Source organism: Aptenodytes patagonicus, chromosome 17, assembly GCF_965638725.1.
Source record: "Aptenodytes patagonicus chromosome 17, bAptPat1.pri.cur, whole genome shotgun sequence".
NCBI lineage: Eukaryota > Metazoa > Chordata > Aves > Sphenisciformes > Spheniscidae > Aptenodytes > Aptenodytes patagonicus.
This window is the reverse complement of record NC_134965.1, coordinates 553,886-573,169: the sequence shown is the minus strand read 5'-3', so window position 1 is coordinate 573,169 and position 19,284 is coordinate 553,886. Positions and strand designations below refer to the sequence as shown.

General features: G+C 42.8%; 1 protein-coding gene across 1 annotated transcript in view; it reads right to left on the bottom strand.

Moving 5' to 3' along the window:
* BAZ1B (bromodomain adjacent to zinc finger domain 1B) overlaps nucleotides 1-19,284 on the bottom strand; it is a 51,452-nt gene that overhangs the window by 14,753 nt on the left and 17,415 nt on the right. The window contains exons 7-13 of the mRNA XM_076354882.1: nucleotides 17,100-18,795; nucleotides 12,598-12,736; nucleotides 11,952-12,082; nucleotides 10,257-10,368; nucleotides 2,684-2,782; nucleotides 2,066-2,243; nucleotides 786-971 (exon numbers count right to left, since the gene is read on the bottom strand). Of these exons, the coding sequence (XP_076210997.1) occupies nucleotides 786-971; nucleotides 2,066-2,243; nucleotides 2,684-2,782; nucleotides 10,257-10,368; nucleotides 11,952-12,082; nucleotides 12,598-12,736; nucleotides 17,100-18,795 (2,541 nt within the window). The remainder of the gene's footprint in view (nucleotides 1-785; nucleotides 972-2,065; nucleotides 2,244-2,683; nucleotides 2,783-10,256; nucleotides 10,369-11,951; nucleotides 12,083-12,597; nucleotides 12,737-17,099; nucleotides 18,796-19,284) is intronic.

Sequence of the window (19,284 nt, the reverse complement as noted above, 5' to 3'; positions counted from 1 at the left end):
AATCAGGGCAGAGCACATTGAAGGGGGCAGTGGGGAAAGTCTTGTCATGGGTCACTAATGTCCCATTCAATTCAGTGCACAGAAACTACCCCTGAGCACTACTATCCCTCTTAGGATGAAACACTGGTACAGCTCAACTGCCTGTAGGACCCTACCAAATCCTACGCAGCTCTTCTCCATCCCTTCTGAGCTTTGATTTGGAAGGCTATGTATTTACCCTCACAATACCACTTTTCTACTGCAGGCACATATGGCTTGCTTGCCCAGATGTCCAGACAAGCTGTGTACAACCCACAGTTTGGCATCTTCTGTGGGTGTCTCCATGCATACAGTGATATTTAGCTGAACCTAACTCCCCTGCAGTCACCAAAACCTCACCATGTCTCTCCTCCTCTTTACGGATCAAAGGCATTAAGCCACCATCAGTCCTCTCTGATGGATATAACTCCTGTTACGTACTCTAAAAATGCTCCCTTAATATGCTTTTATTAAAGTACCCAACTTGCGTGAGGAACTGCACGAAGGAAGTCAAATATTTGACTTGACCCATTTCCTGTTCATAGAGAGAAAGTTAACTGTGATTCCACAGTATGATTTTCATTTTGCCAATACTTTTACTCTTCAAAATAACCAGGGAACACCTGGCCCCATAAATGACAAGCCTGCTGCACTCTAAACTTGGAATGGGGAGAAGCTGCTCAGGATTTAATACCCGATGAAATGTATCATCCCTGCTCAGAGAGTTATATTACAAGACCGGAACAGAGCCCTGAAGTGAACAATACCTTAGCTTCTTCTGCCATTTTCTTGTCTTCATCTACCTCCTCAGCCTTGGCAATGTAATCTTCTCCTTGATGTTTCCTTCTCTTCTGCTTGGGGGCCATGAAACCTTGCAGAAACTTCTTAACAACACCAGCTTGGAGTGCAATCACACAGTCTCCAAAATCCTTCAAGCTCTCTAGTGAGTATACCTGTTAGGAAGAGCGTATGATCACATAACAGTTGGATGTTACTCTCTGTGCTGTTTCAGGTGGGTCTGTCCTGCAAACGAATACATGTGATAACAACGCTGCATTAAGTATCTACCATACTTAGTTATGGAATCTGCATATTGCTGCTGCTTCTGCTAGAGTTCATACATAGCTGATGATCATGCGCAGCACTGTTCAGAAAAAAAGCATCATGCCTTGGGAAAAAAAAAAAAAAAAAACAACACCAAAACCCCCCCAAAACCCAAGGCCAAGCACTAAGCCATTCTTCCGCTCCTTTAGTGACTTCACTTTTCCCCTCCTCTTAACACTTATGGTCTCATCTACACAGGGAAGTCTCTGCAGTGACTCAGGATGCAGCTTAAACAGAGCTTTAACCATTCCAAGCCAGACAACGTCATCCTTTTGTAGGAGGAGCATGCACTAGTCACAGGAGTGTGTACTCTACCCACACCAGGCAGATTTATCCCCTCCTAAAGACACTCAGTGCACCAGTAATGCTCATGTGAGTTAGGCTGAACTAGCCAGAGCACTAAAAATTCAGACTTTAGTTCACTGGACAATAACTTCCTTGTGCTGACATACCCATGGACAGAACATCCTTTAGGTCCTAGAACTGGGACACAATCATTACCCCAAGCCTAAAGTGGTCTGAATTTATGAGAAAAAAGAACAAACCCAAAACCCACAACAAAAAAACCCCAAACACCAAACAAACCTCCAAAATAGAAAACTGCTGTCTCAACAAGACATGCTGGCTTTGACGCAGAAGCTGAAAATCAGCTATAAAGAGTTCTGCTAATGCTCCATAAAGAAGCCCGCCACTAGATGAGGGAAATAGGACAATTTAACAGCTGTGCAGGACACCTAGCTCCAACATTATGACCCACCTACACCAAAAGGACCTCAAGCCAGTAGCTGTGTAATCTTGAAATAATAGTTTAGAAAGAGAGGACACATGAGAAAACTTATTTTCCTGATCCTCTTGTCTGAGGAGAACAAAAGACTCAAGACCTTCCACAGAAAGTATCAGCTCACACTTGTCTTGCTCGGTACTACTTTGCCTGTTCACTCACTCTTGCTTCATATTCTGGTGTCACATCAACATATCCCAGGCCTCCTTTTTGCAGCCGAGTCGCAACCTCAATTAGATCACTTCGGAGGTAGTTCAGCAGTTCCTGGTTGCCATCACAGGATTTGAGGCCCAAGTTCTGTTTCCGAGCCAAATGGATAGAATGCGTGATGTCCTGATACCTGGAAAATCAAAAACCACCTTTGAATACATGCAGGCCACTGCCCTGTGAGCTACGTGGGCACTGGGGCAACAATGGTATCCACCGTGATCTACATGCTCCACCAGTGCAGAACGTTCTTTGAAAAAGACACTTGAAAGCATGTGGTAGTTCCAGCTCTGTGAGTGAGACAGCACTGCCTTTGTTTCCACTTGCAAGGAGCAATTTAAAGATAGACAGAACCTCTTCACAGTTTAGAGTATTACTTCTCAAGAACCTGCAGTTACTGCCCAAGAAAAACAGCAATTTCTCATCCTCAATATCCTCCCCTCTTCAGCACAGGCACGATCAAAGCGAAGCACAGAATGCTGCCCCAGGAATGGAAAGGCTTTCTGTGACGAGGATATGCTTTGACTTTGAGAAGGCACATAGAGAAAAAAAAAAACAAAAGAGCAGGCTCACCTTTTCTCCAAACGCTCCTTTAGTTGGCTCTCTCTTACTCCTTGTGGGTGCAGGCAATCCAGCAGCTCATCCAAATCCTTCTGACTGTCACAGAGAAACCTGAAAGATATAACATACACCAACATCAGCTAACATATCTCTGTGGCAAGACAATTCCTTCTTCTAAATAGTTCACAAGTATTAGTAGGCAGGGATGACAAGTAACCTATATCGCAACCCCGTGGAGCAAGGTGAAACACTTCCAGTAATGCTGGCATAAGCATTCTGACTCAGATTGGCCTCGTTTCAAGGTCCCCCAAATGTAGCCAATTCCAGGGTAAGAAAAATAAAAACAAAATAAACACAGAACTGATTTATAGATTTTTCCCCATTAAGTTTATTAAAACATTGGCATTTGAATTTAGTCATCTACCCCAGGGATTAGATTCACTAAGTTGCAGTCAGTTTAAGTAATCTGAATGTCATTTTAGATGCACTAGAAAAGATTAACATGCTATGCACTGCATAGCATGGCAATTTAATCATTCTTTCTGCAGAGCCTTCGACTTCTTTCATTAACCCAAGAAGTCCCTAGATTAAAAAAGGCTATGTCCTAGCTTATACCACAATTGCTGATGATGTAGATTTGTGACTGTGAAGGCTATGCCCTCTGTAAGTGCAGAAGTCCTCCTTTCTAAGAAGCTCGCCCTAACCTGAAAGCTCAAATGCAGTATGTGAAAACCATATTGATTAGCTTTAAACCTTTCTGCTCAGAAAGTCCTTCAGGACAGCAATGATAATTGGCAGTTAGCTGAATCTAAAAGGGGAAAACTTTTGCAGAGTTCTCTACAAAAGGCGTTCTCTCTGCAATTCCAGAGTACAATCAAGTTTTAGTGCTGGGTTGTAGATATAAACTACCTTTAAGATAGCCTGAAATTCTGCTCTTTTCCTCTTTTTTTCCCAACTCTATTCTAGGATGTCATGGAGCCTCCTCACCTGATGGGCGTGGGGATTCAATCTGAGCTTCAGAGCTCGTTTCCAGAAAATAAGACTAATTACATATCTTCTAGAAGAGGATTGCTCCTTAGAAGAGGGAAGTGATGGAATAGCAAAATCAACCTTATATGGAAGCAACTGCAAAGGACCACTATGTGATCCTTACCAGCCACAGAGAAGACTCCAGATCTAATTTTTCTTCTTGGGCACAAGCTCAGGTGAGCCAAGCAACAACTAGAGAAAGATGCTGTTCTGGCTCCTCTTGGAATAACAGTATCCATAATGCTTACTTTTCTGGCAGAAATACTTACTAAATATCGTATCTGAAAAGAAAATATTTCAGAGTTCTAGTATGCTCATATTAGGGGAATGGCCTCACAATTTGCATTGTTAGTAAATTAATAACTCCAATAAAACATAGGACTAGACTTCCATAGTTTAAAAATGGAAGAAAAATAGTTTCTTGCCAGTCACCTGCTTCAATTCAGCTCCAACCCTGCGGAGCATCCTCATTTTGCACATTGAGATCAAATCTTTAGGCCACCACTATCCTCTGCACACCCTCCCTGCGAGAAACATGACAGAGCAGCTCCAAGTATCTTTCACCCACTAGAGCCTAGCACAGGCACTTCAAAAGTAGTAGCGATTAAGGGCTGGTCAGGGGATCCAAGAGGCATTCACACAAACCTGTAACAATATAACTTGTGTCTTTTTCTTATAGATGCCACTTATGGTGACTAATTAGCATTCCTACATTCACTGGAAGGTCCACAGACAGACCACTGCAAGGACTAGCATTTCTAAGTCTACTGGACTTCTGCTAAATAAAGAGAAATTTCTCTAGAATATTTGGTATCAAATTGCTTCCAAACCCTTGGGACAAATCTTGGGATTGGTCCTAAGCCATATTTCAGTATGAAGAATCTGTCACAATATGGGAATGGCATAAACCAAGCTTCAAAACAGTTGTCCTGCAGATACCCAGCAGAGGACTATTTCTCAGGCATGTCGAGAAGGTTGCCTAGGTCATGATGAAACAACATCAGTCACTGCTGGTGATACACCACGGGATCCAGTTGGAAAAATATCCGAGAAGACCATGCCCAAGCTTTCTCAGCTTTCCCCCGTGGCTGCAAATCTAAGGGGGGAATTGCCTGCACAGTTCTATCTTACTGTAAAAATGAAAGGGCACTGGAAACAGTTAGCATATGGCGCTTGGATTCTCCAGTGTTACGTGGTTTGGGGAGAGACAGCACAGGCTGCTGGCCAGCGTGAGAAAGCAGGTATCATCCTTTTAAGAAAGCTAGGGTTAAGCCCTGGCACAACTTTGTTCCTGCTGAAAAGGAAATGGGACAGGGAAGGGAGAACATCTGCAACAGGTACTTGAGTCTTCCCACTTCGCCCTGAGAGAAGAACTGGGATTTCTGAGAGAGGGAACTGTTCTACATCAGCTTGAACTCAAATGTGCAAAATATAAACATATCAAAGAGGTACCTGTGTTAGTTTGATTGGTGACACCTTACTGCTCTGTGCAGCCACAGCTCCTGGTTCTCAACCTAGCTCCATGCACTCCCTACTACCTGAAGGAACCACCTGCACCTCCATCCAGGGCTCAACCAGCACGAGGCTGGGAGCACAGATATGATAAGACAGGGCTGGCATTTTAAACGGGGGAGGCAATAAGGCTATGAGCTTGTGGGTCTTGGTAAGAGGGAGGGGAAGGCAATTGGTGCCCTTCATGTGGCCTGGCACGGAGGTTAATAACAATCCGGAGTGATGGGAAAGATGCCTTTGGGAGAGTCAAGATCAGATGGAAGTCTTCAAACTGACCTGAAAGGGGGAAATCCTGACTGGGGTAAGGGCTTCCCACATCCCTAAGTAACAGCCTAGATTCTTTTCTTACGTTTCTGGCAGCACAAGCCAGCAGACTGGTCAGCAATCAAAACAGAAGGGACAATGGCACAAGCATCAAGTCAAAAGGAGCTCTCAGTATTCACTCAGGCTGAATATTCCTACCTGTTCTCAGGCTACAAGCTGCAAGGGACAGAGAAAGGTATAAAACCTGGACTGCAGACTAGGGAATGAAGAAATCAAGAGGACAACATCTAGAGGAGCCCAGGATCAGTACCTGCTCTGGAGGGTTGGTGGAAACAGGGGAACTCCATCTGTAGAATATAGGCGTGAGAATGGAGTCTGTCAGCACCCACTCATGGTTAACTCAAATTGTCTGCTGAGGGGACCCGCCATATCATGGTGTATTCCTAATAGATGAAGAACAACGGGAGTTACTCTGCAGAGATGCCACTGTTTCCAAAATTCAACTGCTTTCTGACCAGGATGAGCAAGAAGTCTCCTGCATACTAATATACTGCAAAGACTGCGATTAACCCGTGGTTCTTGCAGGAAAGACCAGTATGTACACAGCTCACGAAGCACTATGGTATGGACAAAAGACTTTTTCAGGGACCATGTGCCCAGAAGCTTTAAAACAGGGAGATATTTTTTTAATAAGCATCAACATCAGTGAAAGTGGTGCACAATGTTAGAAATGGGACTGGTCCATCTGCCTGGAGAAGACAGAAGTAACCAAGCATTTATGATTCTCAATGAGAACAATGATTCAGCCTCTGCACTTTTAGGACAGAACACTGGGCTCTCTTCTTTTTGGGGACAAAGTACTAAAAGCAGAAACCACTTTTTCTGTAGCTCTTGGCAGAAGTATGGAATCTATTTCTCCCTTCACCAATGTCCTACCAGCTCCCATCCTCACAGAGAAAAGGGGCAGGACTGTGAAATACAACCATTCACTGAGTTAATTTGGTGTTCATTTCAAAGTCTTATCGCTCTAGAGTATAAAAGGGTAAAGCTAAAGATGCTCTATGTGCACTGTGAGGCTACTCTCAATCCCATGTTAGATGTACTACTAGGAAAAAGAGACAGATGGCAGGAGTTAAAGCAGAACACAAAGAAATCAAACTTCCTATGCACCACATGCTAACATCATGAGTCATAGCTTAACAAGTCCTTGTGTCCAAACAACAGGGGGTGTAGATATCCAAGGACTTCAGTGTGGTCTCAGGGCTTCTCAGGGTGTGCAAGGACAATGTGCAAAAAGCAGCCAAGGAGGAGACTCTTCCATAACCATCTATGCTCATGGGAGTCCTTGAGACTGGAGAGATCAATGGCAACAGCCACAGAGGAAAACACAGTAATAGGAACATGGATTTCCTCAGAGGCAAGTTCTAGTTACTGGCTATCCCCTGAAATAACAGCTCTCCGGTTGTCACCTGTCTTCTTGTAGAAGCTTACCTGTACATGGTGACAGCTGTCAGATAGCCTGTTTGCTAAGTACCTATTTGCAGTTCTAGAGCTTTAAAGAAGTCTTTCAGCTGAGGAAGCTTACTGCTTATCTGCGGAAATGGCTTTAGGCGGCCCTGTCAGTTAGGAGAAAGCCATGCAGACAGCACAGAATAATGCTAAGTTAGAAGTGGTTACATTTTCTTTGAAAAGCTGCCATTGTGCCCCCTGCTCACTTGAAGGGCATGAAGGCCTACATCTGGCTCAGATCTTCCATTTGCAGTGCTTTACCTCGACATGCTGACACTGCCAACCTGCTTGGCAGAACAACGCACACAGGCATGACACTCTCAGTAAAAAACCAGCAAGTGCTGTGATTGTTAGCAGTCTTTCCTAGCAGGTACCAAAAAGGACAGAAATCAAAAGACACTGTGGCATAAGAGCCAGGCCAAAAAAAAAAAAAAAAAAATCCCACCCAGCTCAGTATCTTATTTCTGAGCAGCAAAGGGGCAGAGAAGGCATGCAGCGACATTTCTTCGACCTGCCACTACAGATTTTAGCATCTGCTGGTTTGAGGACTTCCTCGTGTGCCAGGACAAGAACCTTTGTGCTCAACGAACTCCTCTTTCAGCGATTTGTCCAACTGGTGCTTTGAACAGGTACAAATTTGAAGATCCACAGCAGCTGGTAGCAGAGAGTTGCATGCATCAGCTGTATGATCTGAAGTAGTACTTTCCCCTCTATTTCAAAACTGCCATTTGCTAGTTTAATTTCCTGATCCCTTTTTTCTGTATCAAAAGAAAATCCTCTTTCTTTAGGAGACTTCCCCATTCTCCTCTAGCATTACTCTCCATCTCCCTGCTGAACACACAGATTAGAGTATTTCTGTAATTTGTTTCGTATTTCTTAGCCAATTATTCACTCATGAGAAGAGCCTCCCTCTTATCCTAAGGCAGGCTCTGTAACAACAGATCTTGTGAAGCAAGATTGTTACTCAAGGGAAAAAAGAAAAAAAAAAAAAAAGTTTTGTCCTTAGTCTGTACTTCGGTTTATCATCCTTTTTATTTCCTTCATTTAGACTCAACCACGGTTTTTAAGTAGGCCTTCTTACTTTTAATAGCTTCCTTATCCTGATGTGAACCATACTGAGAATGTTTTGTTATTGTTGCTGCTGTTTTGTTTCCAAGTTTCCTCAAACCTTTTTTTCAAAGGTAAGAGGCAGCACTTGCTTTGACCATCTAGTATGGAAACTTTAAGACAATCTCTTTGAAAGTATTTTAGGCTTTTGGCTGCCACTTTAAGCTTTTTCTTTTCTTTTTTTTTTTTTAACAAGCTTCTTAATTCTTTTTGTTGCTCTCTTTTCTAAAAAAAGGAGAATGCCGCATATTATGGTCACTTCATACAAAGCAGCTCTTAGTAACAGAATATAATTCAGTCCTGAGAGTGTACAGGACCTGGTTCAGAGAGCTGCTTCTCCTGGGCTGTATGAGTAGTTACTCTAGCCTCCTACCTTTATAACCACTCTGATCCCTCTCAGCATGTCGTTGAGAGTTGCCAACCTGACTGAGCAATTCAACACTGTAATATCAAATACTATGCTTTTTCAAGTTCGGCCTGGAATTACAAGTTTCAGGGATTCCGTGTTACTTAACTCATCTGATTTGGCGCTATGTTGTCTTCAGTTTATAGCACTATGTACTATTAATTTAAGCTACTGTTTTCCTCATATAATTTGTCCTTCTACAAGGAACACATCTTGCCATCTCTGCTAAATGAAGATCAAGTATTAGAAGAGGCAGTTAGGAAGACCAGAGAGGACTTCCCTGAGGATCGTACTGTCCTCTAGGACCTCCTGTTTAGCACCCATTCCCCAGGAAATTGCTTGAATTTTGGCCATGTGACAAGATGGGCAAAGTACTAGACTGAGAAAGGGGTGGAGATTTGTCATGGCAATATTGGACAGAGTGAAGGCATGCAGAGGAAACTCTGCTATCTCCTATGACCTGCTAGCAGTGAAAGAGAAGGGGTAGAGCAATACAAAGAGTCAGCACTCAATGCTAATGGTTTAGATGAATCAAGAAATCCTCAAATTTCAGTCTCTTTAACAGTTCCTGCTGGGGGAGCAGGAACATCTTTAGTAGAGTAGTTCCGACTTGCAGCAGTGGAACTATGCTTTGGAGCTAAGCTCACAACTGGTGATATTTATCGAAGACCAAGTAACCTCACTTTGTGTGTCAGCAGTGGAAAATTCTGGGGAAAAGCCGCTGCTAACGGGAGCTGCAGGAGCAAGTACTTTGTGACAGTTACTTCTTAGGGTTATCTAAAAAATGCAGAGTCCTTCACAGGCAGTTTAGTAGGTAAAGCTGTAGCCAGTATTTTCTGGCACAGGGACACTGCTGATCACTCCTTACCACACAGGGCAACAGTTGACATAGATTATCTTTCAAGATAAAAGACATTGGTAGGGCCAATTACTGGAGCAAGTCACAATCAAACGTGCTCAAAGGTAGAGTGTTTACATTTGATTCACTTAGAAGACACGTTGGTGGCTACTGTTTGGCATTGGGAAACATTAAAGGGATAACAGGCTGTCAACATGGAAGAATAATTTTGCTAAGCTATAATTATCAGTAGCAACAAAAATCAATTCCATGATATGGTGCTATAGGAGAACAAATGGACACCACCACAGTCTGCTGCGAAGCCTAGGAAGAAGACACTGACAAGGAGCTGGGGGATGGCTGTGCACGTCTCACATAGTACAAGAACACACAGGATATAGACCTGTCTCCAAAGATCTCAATGAAGACTTTAATTTCATGTGCTCAAGGACCACATGTGCCACAATTCAGGTCTGCTGAGATGAACCATGAAAGAAAACCTAGACACACTTAGCTAAGTCACTGCTCCCCTCTTCTTTTTTTTTTTTTTTTTTAAAGTAACGCTTACCAATACTGAAAAAAGCGCAGCGATTCTTTTAAATTAACAATTCTTCTGAATATAACATATTTAAAAAGCAATGCATCAAAGTAGCATTTTACCAGCTTAATTTATATTGGCTTTAAGTCTGATTGATTAGATTGATTATAATGGTTCCACTGGCTCTTGGACTGGCTGCCCTATTAGCCATTCATTACTAGTAATAATATCAGTAACAGGGGCCTGGAGAGCTGCTAAACTAATCCAACTGTTAAGTACTGAAACAGTAATAGGTATATAGTAGGGTCTATCAAAAGAAACCTGCCTAGTTTCCTTGACCTCTACGCTTTGAGTACTTCGCAGCTATAAAAGCATGCGTTACCATAAGTTCTGTCCCTGCTTGGGTGCAGTGGTCTCTGCGGGAAGGTCTGCAGCATGCACAGACCGGTGAAGCTTGCTCACTCTGCCATCGGCAGCTGCGCTCTTCCGTTTGTCTGTAAAAGAAAAGCACAAGCGCTCAAGTGTATTCATTTTCCTCCTCAGTGAGCATTTTTATTTTGCAAAAACTAACCTATCTCCAGTTAAGTGTTTATATTCAGCATCTAGGCCAGCAATACATTTGTCAAGGAAAACTAATCCAGCATTAGTTTGCTAAAGCTCACAGTATATGCATTTATAGAAATAGAAAAAAAAATCACGGATTTTTAAATAAATTACTGCATCATAAAGCACATATATAAAATAAAGCATTCCTACTATTTCAAATACATAAAACTAGTTTAACTTTTTAGCTATATATTGATAAAGTACTTTTAGAACTGAACGAGTTATAAATAGGATGTATTTGTATTTCTGAGCATCTTAGACCAGTCTGACATGAAGTTAAACCTTTGCTTATTTAAGCCTTTGCTTGTTATGTTTCAAAAGGAACGTGCTGAAATCTTGCACACTAGCTGGGTAAATACACAGGCAGCAGTTGAGAAATTAATACAGCTGGAAGCAAGCTGGTGTACAGGAACATGGCTGGCCAATATTTGAAAAAGTTCACATAAGAAAATACACTCATTGAGGGCCGCTGAATGATACCACCTCCAGCTCAACAAGTCACCAAGACGCAGATGGCTGGAAAGTTACACGCTGGATGAAGTATCTCACTGTGGCTTTGCCCTGTTCCATTCTTCTACAGATGTCTACTCTGCCCATTGTCTAAGACAAAATACCACGAGGTGAGGGCTCTCTGATTTAACTCAATATAGTCTCTCGCATGCAGTAGATGGACTCAATGTCAGCCTATGATGCTTCAAAAGCAAGAAATGATCAGGACTGAAACGACAACTGGAGCCAGATTATAGCATGCTCTTCTGTACCAAGAACTATTTCCACATAGAAGTGTTAGGTTTCCCTCCCCACAGACTGATTTTTGTGCATGTCCAAGTTCTGCCTGCGAGGCTCCACCACCCAGGCTCCAAGTCAGCCAGGCAAAATTACAGGAAGCACTAGAACTTCGGCTAGTCGTTGCACTTCACCTGCACATTCAGTACAAGGTGAACAGCAGGCTGAGAGGACATGTGCAAGAGGGCTGTTTGCCAAAATGGCCTCAATCAGCAAAGTTATAGGTATCTAGAAGACTGTCCTGCTTGATACTATTTCACAGGTTAATCTGGGAGTCTTGCCACTGGTGGAACGTTAGCATTGTGATGGATACCCTCACTCTCTGCAGCACACAACTGACTACTTGTCCAAGAAGTCTGGCACACTGCAACTCAGCAGGTTCAGAGTAAACCAGAGGGATTAGCCCACAATTGAAATCAACCTCACTGCTTTTAAGAGAAAGGTGATTTATCACATGGTCCTTATGTGGTCCATTGCAGGCAGTCTCAAGACCTGCAGCAGCAGGAGGGACATCATCATGAACATCAGACTCTCCTGTGTGCAGGCTTCTAGAGTTTAAAGGCTTAAATCATAGTATCCCCATGAAAACACTCAGACTAGACAGTTCTCTCTCATATTCACAAATCCATTCTAACAGTCAGACAGCAACAAAGGAAATACCAACAGAGAAGCAGGCTGATCATACCTCCTGGGCTGTAGTCCTTTTTAAAATCATCTTTTTTCTGATGGGGAAGGATGAATCTGTAGTCTACACTGTCATGTACCCAGCCTTTCTCAATGAACAAGCCAGGAACCTCATCTGAAAACAGCCAATACCTGTAGGAAACACACATGTTAAAAGGCACCCGTCTCCTCTTCCGGCTAGTTACACACATCTGCCTTTAATTGCACAGAGGGGAGAAGCATCTGTGTGCCTGACTCAATAAAAACCAAATGCATGTGTATCTTCATATTAGCACAGTTGAGAAACACGAAAAGCTTTTATTAGAATCCATTCTAAGAGCATCCCTGTGCAACAAACATGAAAAAAGAAAAAAAAAAAAAAAAAGAAGATGGTAATTAGGTTCTTGAGCACTGATGCAAGCACTTGAAGCTCCACTGGCTAGTGGATCCTGACTTCCACAGGAAGGCCTCAAAAAGCTGGCCATGTAAACCAGTGAAGGCCATTACGCTCTATATACACAAAAAACTCACTTCTGCTCTCCCCCACAGTTCAATACACAGGGAGTCCTCTCAACACCCTCCGTATCAATCACCTCTTGTGGACTGCTACCTGGTAAAGCTCCTCTCAGAGGGGAGAGCTGGCAGCTTGAGATCATTTCCTTTCCTACCTGTTATGATTACGATCGGTGCCAATTGGGGTCCTGCGCATCACCAGCTTCGCTTTGGCAATTCCATCCTGGAAAGTTTTCTCAGCTGCAGCTTTATGCTTCCGGATTCTTTCTTCCTCTGCTTCTTTCTCCATCCTCACTGTTGGAATTAGCACAGAGAAGTATTAGCTTTCTTTTACTGTATCCAGACATCAGCATTCTCTTTTATTTTACTACACCATGGGAGTAAAAAAAAAAAAAAATTATTGGTGACTTTGGTTAATATTCTTTTAGCACAGCCATCCATCCTTCATCTTACTTTCCACCCACCATCCTAGAAAAAGCTCAAGAATTATTAAGAAGTCAAGGCATAAGGATGAACTGGGCTGAGGAAAGAGGAAAGTCTGGATGAAAATTGTCTGGAGAAATTAGTCCTCATTATTATTTCTCATTCTAGATCAACAAAGTGGCATCCATTGCTGTGCAATCCCATATAACAACAGGGTCAAAGATGTCGAACTACAGCACAATATACGACAAGGACTTCTGCTCTGGCCAGCTCAAGTGTTGGGAGCAGTCCAGCTGTGAGACCACAGAGGTCAGCATGGCTAACGGACACCTGCATTTCCACAACTGCAGCTATGGGGAACACTCTCCCCACAACCCTACCTACCAAAAAACCAGATCTGGCACAATAGAGGCCTCTTCCAGGCACAACTGTCCCACAACAGCAACTAAGTCACATCTCCTAACACCTCATGCTTTCCCATATATGCTATGATGTGGAAGAGCATTAAAATAGAAACCTCAGGTTTCCCACTCACGACGGAAGTATTGGAATTTCAGTAGCTCTCAATATCCATGGCTGTTGACAAAAAGACGGGGAAAGAAAAATACTAAGCGGCCTAAATCCTGACATCACAGGCTCCTTGGAAAGTCTTACAGAACAAAACATGTCATTTCACATCTCTAGGTAAGGAGCAAGAAGCAAGGCAGCTTCTGCCAAGAGACAAATCATTAAGGTCAACGGGATTTATGCTTCTCATGATGGTTCGAGAGTCTCTCTACACTTTTGCCCGTCTCTGAAGAATAGGTGTACTTTCACCAAGAACTGCCTGAACAAAAAGGAACAAAACATCAAACTGAGTCACACTGGCTCTTCAGAGCCTTGATCTCAGTCTAACAAAAACATCACCCCTTCACAACTTGCACAAAAAGCTATAGGCAACATTCTTCTGTGTCCTGAGAACACTCGAAGAAAAAAAATAAAGAAGACGAAGAAATGAAGACTCATCTTTGCATCCCAAAGGAGGGTTTGAAGCAGATGGAATGAGACCATATGGAAGGGGTGAGGTGGAGTGGGGCAGGTAAAAGCGAGCATATAGAGGTCATATGCTGGCTGCTGTCCCAGGGAGAAAGCTAACTTCTTGCTAGGACTTTTCCCAGGGCTACTACCTACTCTTGCTCTTGCAGCCATTTTCTGTATGAAGATAGGTTTGGTAACAGTCGATTAGTAAATACCTGGTAAGTCTCTGAAGTCCTGCCAATGTAATCAATCCTGACTGATTAGAAGAGACATGCTGAAAAACATACCCTTGCATTTGTTACACCAACTCGATATATCAGCTTTTATATAATAACATACCAACAATATACCAACTTACAGTAATTGCAGCATGGCAAAATTGTCCTGTCAATCCATACCTGCCCGACACAAGCAGCTGCACAACCCATATGTTTGTAAATATCAACTCCTCCCTAAACCTTATGACCTCTCCCTATGTCAAAATACTGAAATCAGACAAGTAGCAACAGCCACTCTCACAGTACAAAATGCCTCGTGTCACCTAAATCTGAGCCTCGCAAACCACATCAGGAGACCCATACTACAGGAAGTACCGTTCTCACCTTCCACTAGAAGAAGACAGAGGTGATATGGTTCCCCCAGGATCTCTCTCCTTGACACCTTCTCAAGACTTACTGCCATCACTGGATGCTAGCACAAGGTACACTTCCCTCTTCCTCAGTACCCTCCCCTCAAGAGCCAAGACTCCAACCAAAACAAGCCATACTGCCAGCAAACTCTTCAATGCTTTCAACGTGGGATATCGTGGACACTCATGAGACAGGTATTTTTTCTGTCCAACTGTAAAGACCAGTTGCAGCAGGTACTATCAAGTGCCAGAATAAGGAAGAGGCAAGGAAAGAACAGAAACTTAAATTTACTCATATGCCAAAACTGTTCAAACAAAATGAGAACAAAGACACCAAACTAAAGGGCTCCTCCCCGCATCTCATTTTCAATTGTGACGGCAAGCCAGTCTCAGTTGGTACTTTCCTCTCTAGCAGGCTTCGTTAGCTGTATAAGCTTCCGGCTCTCCATTCTCCTCCAACAGACTGTATGGGAGCTATTGCTTCATGGAGTGATAAGGCAAAGAACAATTAGTAAGTGCTGCAGTAACACAGAAATGGAAGTGACTTGACTTTTACTATCGAGAAAGTACAGATATTAATCATGTTATCTCAACAGGAAGTTCTGTATGGACTTCTTTTGAACAAAAAAATAATCTATGCTTTCTTACACTGGGTTCTTTTTTGAGCTGAGACTAGCTTGGTAGTACTGGCCGCAATCTTGATAGGTTTAACTTGAAAGGGGTTAGCGCTCCCAGTGTTACAGATGTTACCAGAGTGGTGAAAAAGAAACCTCTGACTGCGAGATATGTATCTATATATACGTAAAAGAGTAGTTGCTGACAAAACACCTATTGTGCAGTGGTTCATCCACATATATATATATGAATATTGAACCACTGCACAATTGGTGTTTTGTCAGCACCTACTCTTTTACTTCCCCCGGAGATACTAACACTATTAAAAGCAAATGCAAGTGAAGTGGTGTGAAAGCCAGTATGCTGAAAAAGCCCACAGAAAGCCTGTGTGATGGTAGGAGCACGCTGATGCAGTTCTCATTGTGGTTATGCAGAACTATTTTTCACATACTGAAACCACACCAGCCCCCAAGTCTGAAGTCCTGAACAGATTAGCTCCGAGCTGCTAACCCTGCAGCCCTAACTACTGCACCATCAACACTAACCAAGATCTTTGGTACTTTTGAGGGTACCTTCATGCTTGGTAACAACTGCTTAACAGGTAAAAAGCCCTGGATGCCTGAAATGTTGGGGTTTGCTATGGGGAAAGGAAGCAATACGAATTCAAACCTTAATGAAAGGCTTGATCCTTCCTTCCCCGCCAGAGAGACCTAGTTTTCCTTGTGGAGTCCAAAAGAATGACTTAAACTTCCCCAGCATGCAAGCCAAATGATTCTTATCTCCATCAATGTAATATTGCTTTTTTTCATATATAACTAGCACAAACTATCAAGTGAGAACAACAAGAAGGAGTAGTGTCCAAACTATTTAATTTTGCAGTAAAATCTTATCATGAACTTGACCTTGCTGTCAAACAACTGGAACACTATAAGAATTGGGGCCAAGACGCCATTGAGCTACAGCACATTAGATATTTGGTATTTTGTTTTTCTGGAGAAGTAGGACAGCCCTCCAGATCTTCAGCAGTTTATCGATACTCAGACTCGCAGCTCTTAACAGAAGATCTGAAAGGTCTATTTCCTTTCAATGTGAGGCATGGTTGTATCCAGTCTACTTCCTTAGGAGCCTCAGGGTGTTCCACATTATTTACCTATTCTTGGTCTCCTAGAACAGATACTCCCAGATTCCAGCTAAGGCACATAAGCCAGGCTGCATGCGGGATGCTTGTCCCTCAACTGTTTCAGAAGGGAAATAACAACCCAGATGAGCTATGCTGTCCACTTCCATCTGCCCAGTACCCACATTTACAACCAAAAAAATCCCTGAAGTGTAATTCCGAAGTATTTTTCTCTTCATATTCCATACTCCTTAGCAAAAAGCACTACTTACACAGAGGCATACAAAGTTTGGTATTGCAACTCGTGATTATAGAGGTTTGAGTGGATAGTTTATATTTATACAACGCCATAACTAATTCTTTAAAGTGATAAACTGTAAACTGAAATCTGTTGCCTAAATCCTTACCTGGGAGAAGGGCAGCTAGCATCAACCTGACAATGTGCATGGCAGCAAGGCCAGCAGCAGCTGTAGGAACTAGCTTTTAGGCAGGAAGTTATCTCCTCTGTACATAAGAGCTGGAAGATGTCTGGACGCAGACAAAGATATTTTTTTGTTTTCTGTTCCCAAAACAGATTTTCTGTTCTCCAACCTTCCTGGGCCTGACAGAATTAGAAAGGTACTGAACAAAAGATGCCCACAGATAAAAATCTAGAAGCAGTTATTGCTTTTTCTTAACATTCCAGATTTTGAGCTGCCATAGGAACCATAGCAGCTGAATTACACTTCTCCAGTGAGTAAATCCCTGGTTTTAAAACTGGGTAATGCTTTTGAAAATAGGCTGTCAATTTTGCCATTAACTTATTCCCTTCTACTCCACAACCCACAAACACTCTACTCTCCTGGTATTTTTCTTACCTCTCATTTGTATTTCTTGTTGCTCCCTCTCTTTCTTGGCTTGGATGGCAAGAAGGCGCCTGCTCTTCACAGCACTGATCATATCATCAGCTTCTATTTCTACCCGGTGCTCTATTTTCATCATCTCGTTTTTTTTCTTTTCATTTCTTCCCATCACATTCTCATCTTTCCCGTTCTCCTTGTTCTTGGCCACCATTTCTTTTCGCTTCTGTTTTTCTGCTCTCTTCTTGTCATTTTCTTCCTTCAAGATAGCTAGGCGCTCCTTCCACAGCTCAGCTGACGTCTGCTGCTTGGCCTCCACATGGTCCTGCACGGAGTACGTCATTAGAATCCGGTGGCACAGCGCTCCAAGTATCCGCAATTTCTCTTCAGGAGTCAACTCAAAGAACTCTGATGTCTCCAGTTTCTCCAAAAACTCATCCTGTACTTCATTATCCTCAAAAGCTGCCGAATCCTTGCTTTCATCTACATTATCTGAGACCTCACTTTCCTCTTGCACATCTGACTTGCGTAGGCATAGGCGAACCAACTCAGAAGCAGAATGCAAAGTAAGTGGTATTTCAGAAAGCTTCATTCCCAGCTCAGCATAATCTTCAGCGATTTCATCCTGCAGCAGGGTCTGCAAGAGAATGACCAGTACTCGGTTCAAATAAAGGAAGCCTCCTTTTTCTGCGCAAAGTGCTTCCATCAGGGAAACTGCTGTAATGGGATATTGAGCATCTGGCATCAATAACCCTGAGTAACAGCTCAGGAACTCCACCACCATGGCAACATCCCCAAAGAGCGTATTAGGAAGTCCTTCTGGAGTATCAACCAGTTTAAAAGTAGGCAAGGTCTTCCCTTTAAGATCTTGGTCCTCATATCTTTTCTGTTTTTCCAGTTTTTCCTTCATCTCCTTCTCCTTCCGCTCCTTTGCTCTCTCCTTCAGTTTCTCTTTCAGCTTCTCCCTTTTCTTCTTCATATACTCCTTTCGCTGTTCCTCTGTCATCGTGGCCCATTTCTTCCTGTGCTCTAGAAGCTCGTAGCGTTTCTGTACTAACCCTCGCAAATCCTCAGGGAGACGGGCACGATCCTCATTTGAGAGTAACCTAGCTGTTTTGGAGATGATGCAGGAAAGGGCACTTTTTTTGTCTTCCCGGTCTTTGTTTTCTTTGTAATAGGCAATGAGATGGAGTGCCGCAGGAGGCAGATGTTTCTGGGGTTTGCTGGAAGACCTAGGGGTGCCTCCAGAATTCCTGGGAGCCCTGGACACCTTAGTGGTACCTTTAGCCATGTCCAGTAGTGTCATTTGTTTCATTTTCATCTTAGGGGTCTTCAAGCCTTTCCTAGGAGACTTTGATTTCCCCGATGACTTCTGTCCATTCAGAACCCTTTTGCCTCTTTGCTTTTTGTCCAAGGATTTGTTGCTGCCCTTCCCCAGTCGGCTCCTCTTTGGAATGTGAAAGTTAGAACCAAGTTTAGCAGGTGACACGATTTTCATCACCTCTTCCAGCTCCTCTTTAGGACATTTTGAATTCTTAGAGTTTTTCACCTTCAGTGGAGAGCCAATAATAGATTTCTCCAAATGCACGTGGCACCACAGAGTAGGGCTCAGTGGCTGGCCCAGGGATGATCCATCAGCTTTGGATTTCTTAGAAGGCTTTCTGTCAGGTGATCGAGAGCTCTTCCTCTTGGTTGAGGGGTTGAGAGTCATATACTAAAATTAAAGAAAGAATGATTTTATATTAATATTTAAAGGTAAATAAGGGTTATCTAGATCCTTTTCTGTCAATTATTTTTGCCTATGTTTATTTTTAATGTATTTTTCCAATGAACAAGGAGTACTCAATACGTTAAGGGTAACAGACTTCTGCAATAGCTTTCAGTATTCTGCACTGTAGTCACTACATTGGTTACGAGGTCATTAGCTCATTCCAGAAAGTTCACATTTAAGTTTATAAAATGAAACACTGCAAAGAATTTTAAGTGTTTCCTACTACATTACATAAAACCACTTCGTTTCTGCTTAAAAGGTTGTGGGGAGGGGGTTTGCCTGAAAATTAATTTCAAAAACTGTTCCTCTGCTCAGAGACTTCTTAGTGGGTCAGTCCTGGACCCCACCCCGCTCACCACCCAGAGCAAAACTGAAGGAGCACAGAAGTGATGGGTGACAGGGGTTCAGAGACTGGTTTCTGAACTGCCTGAA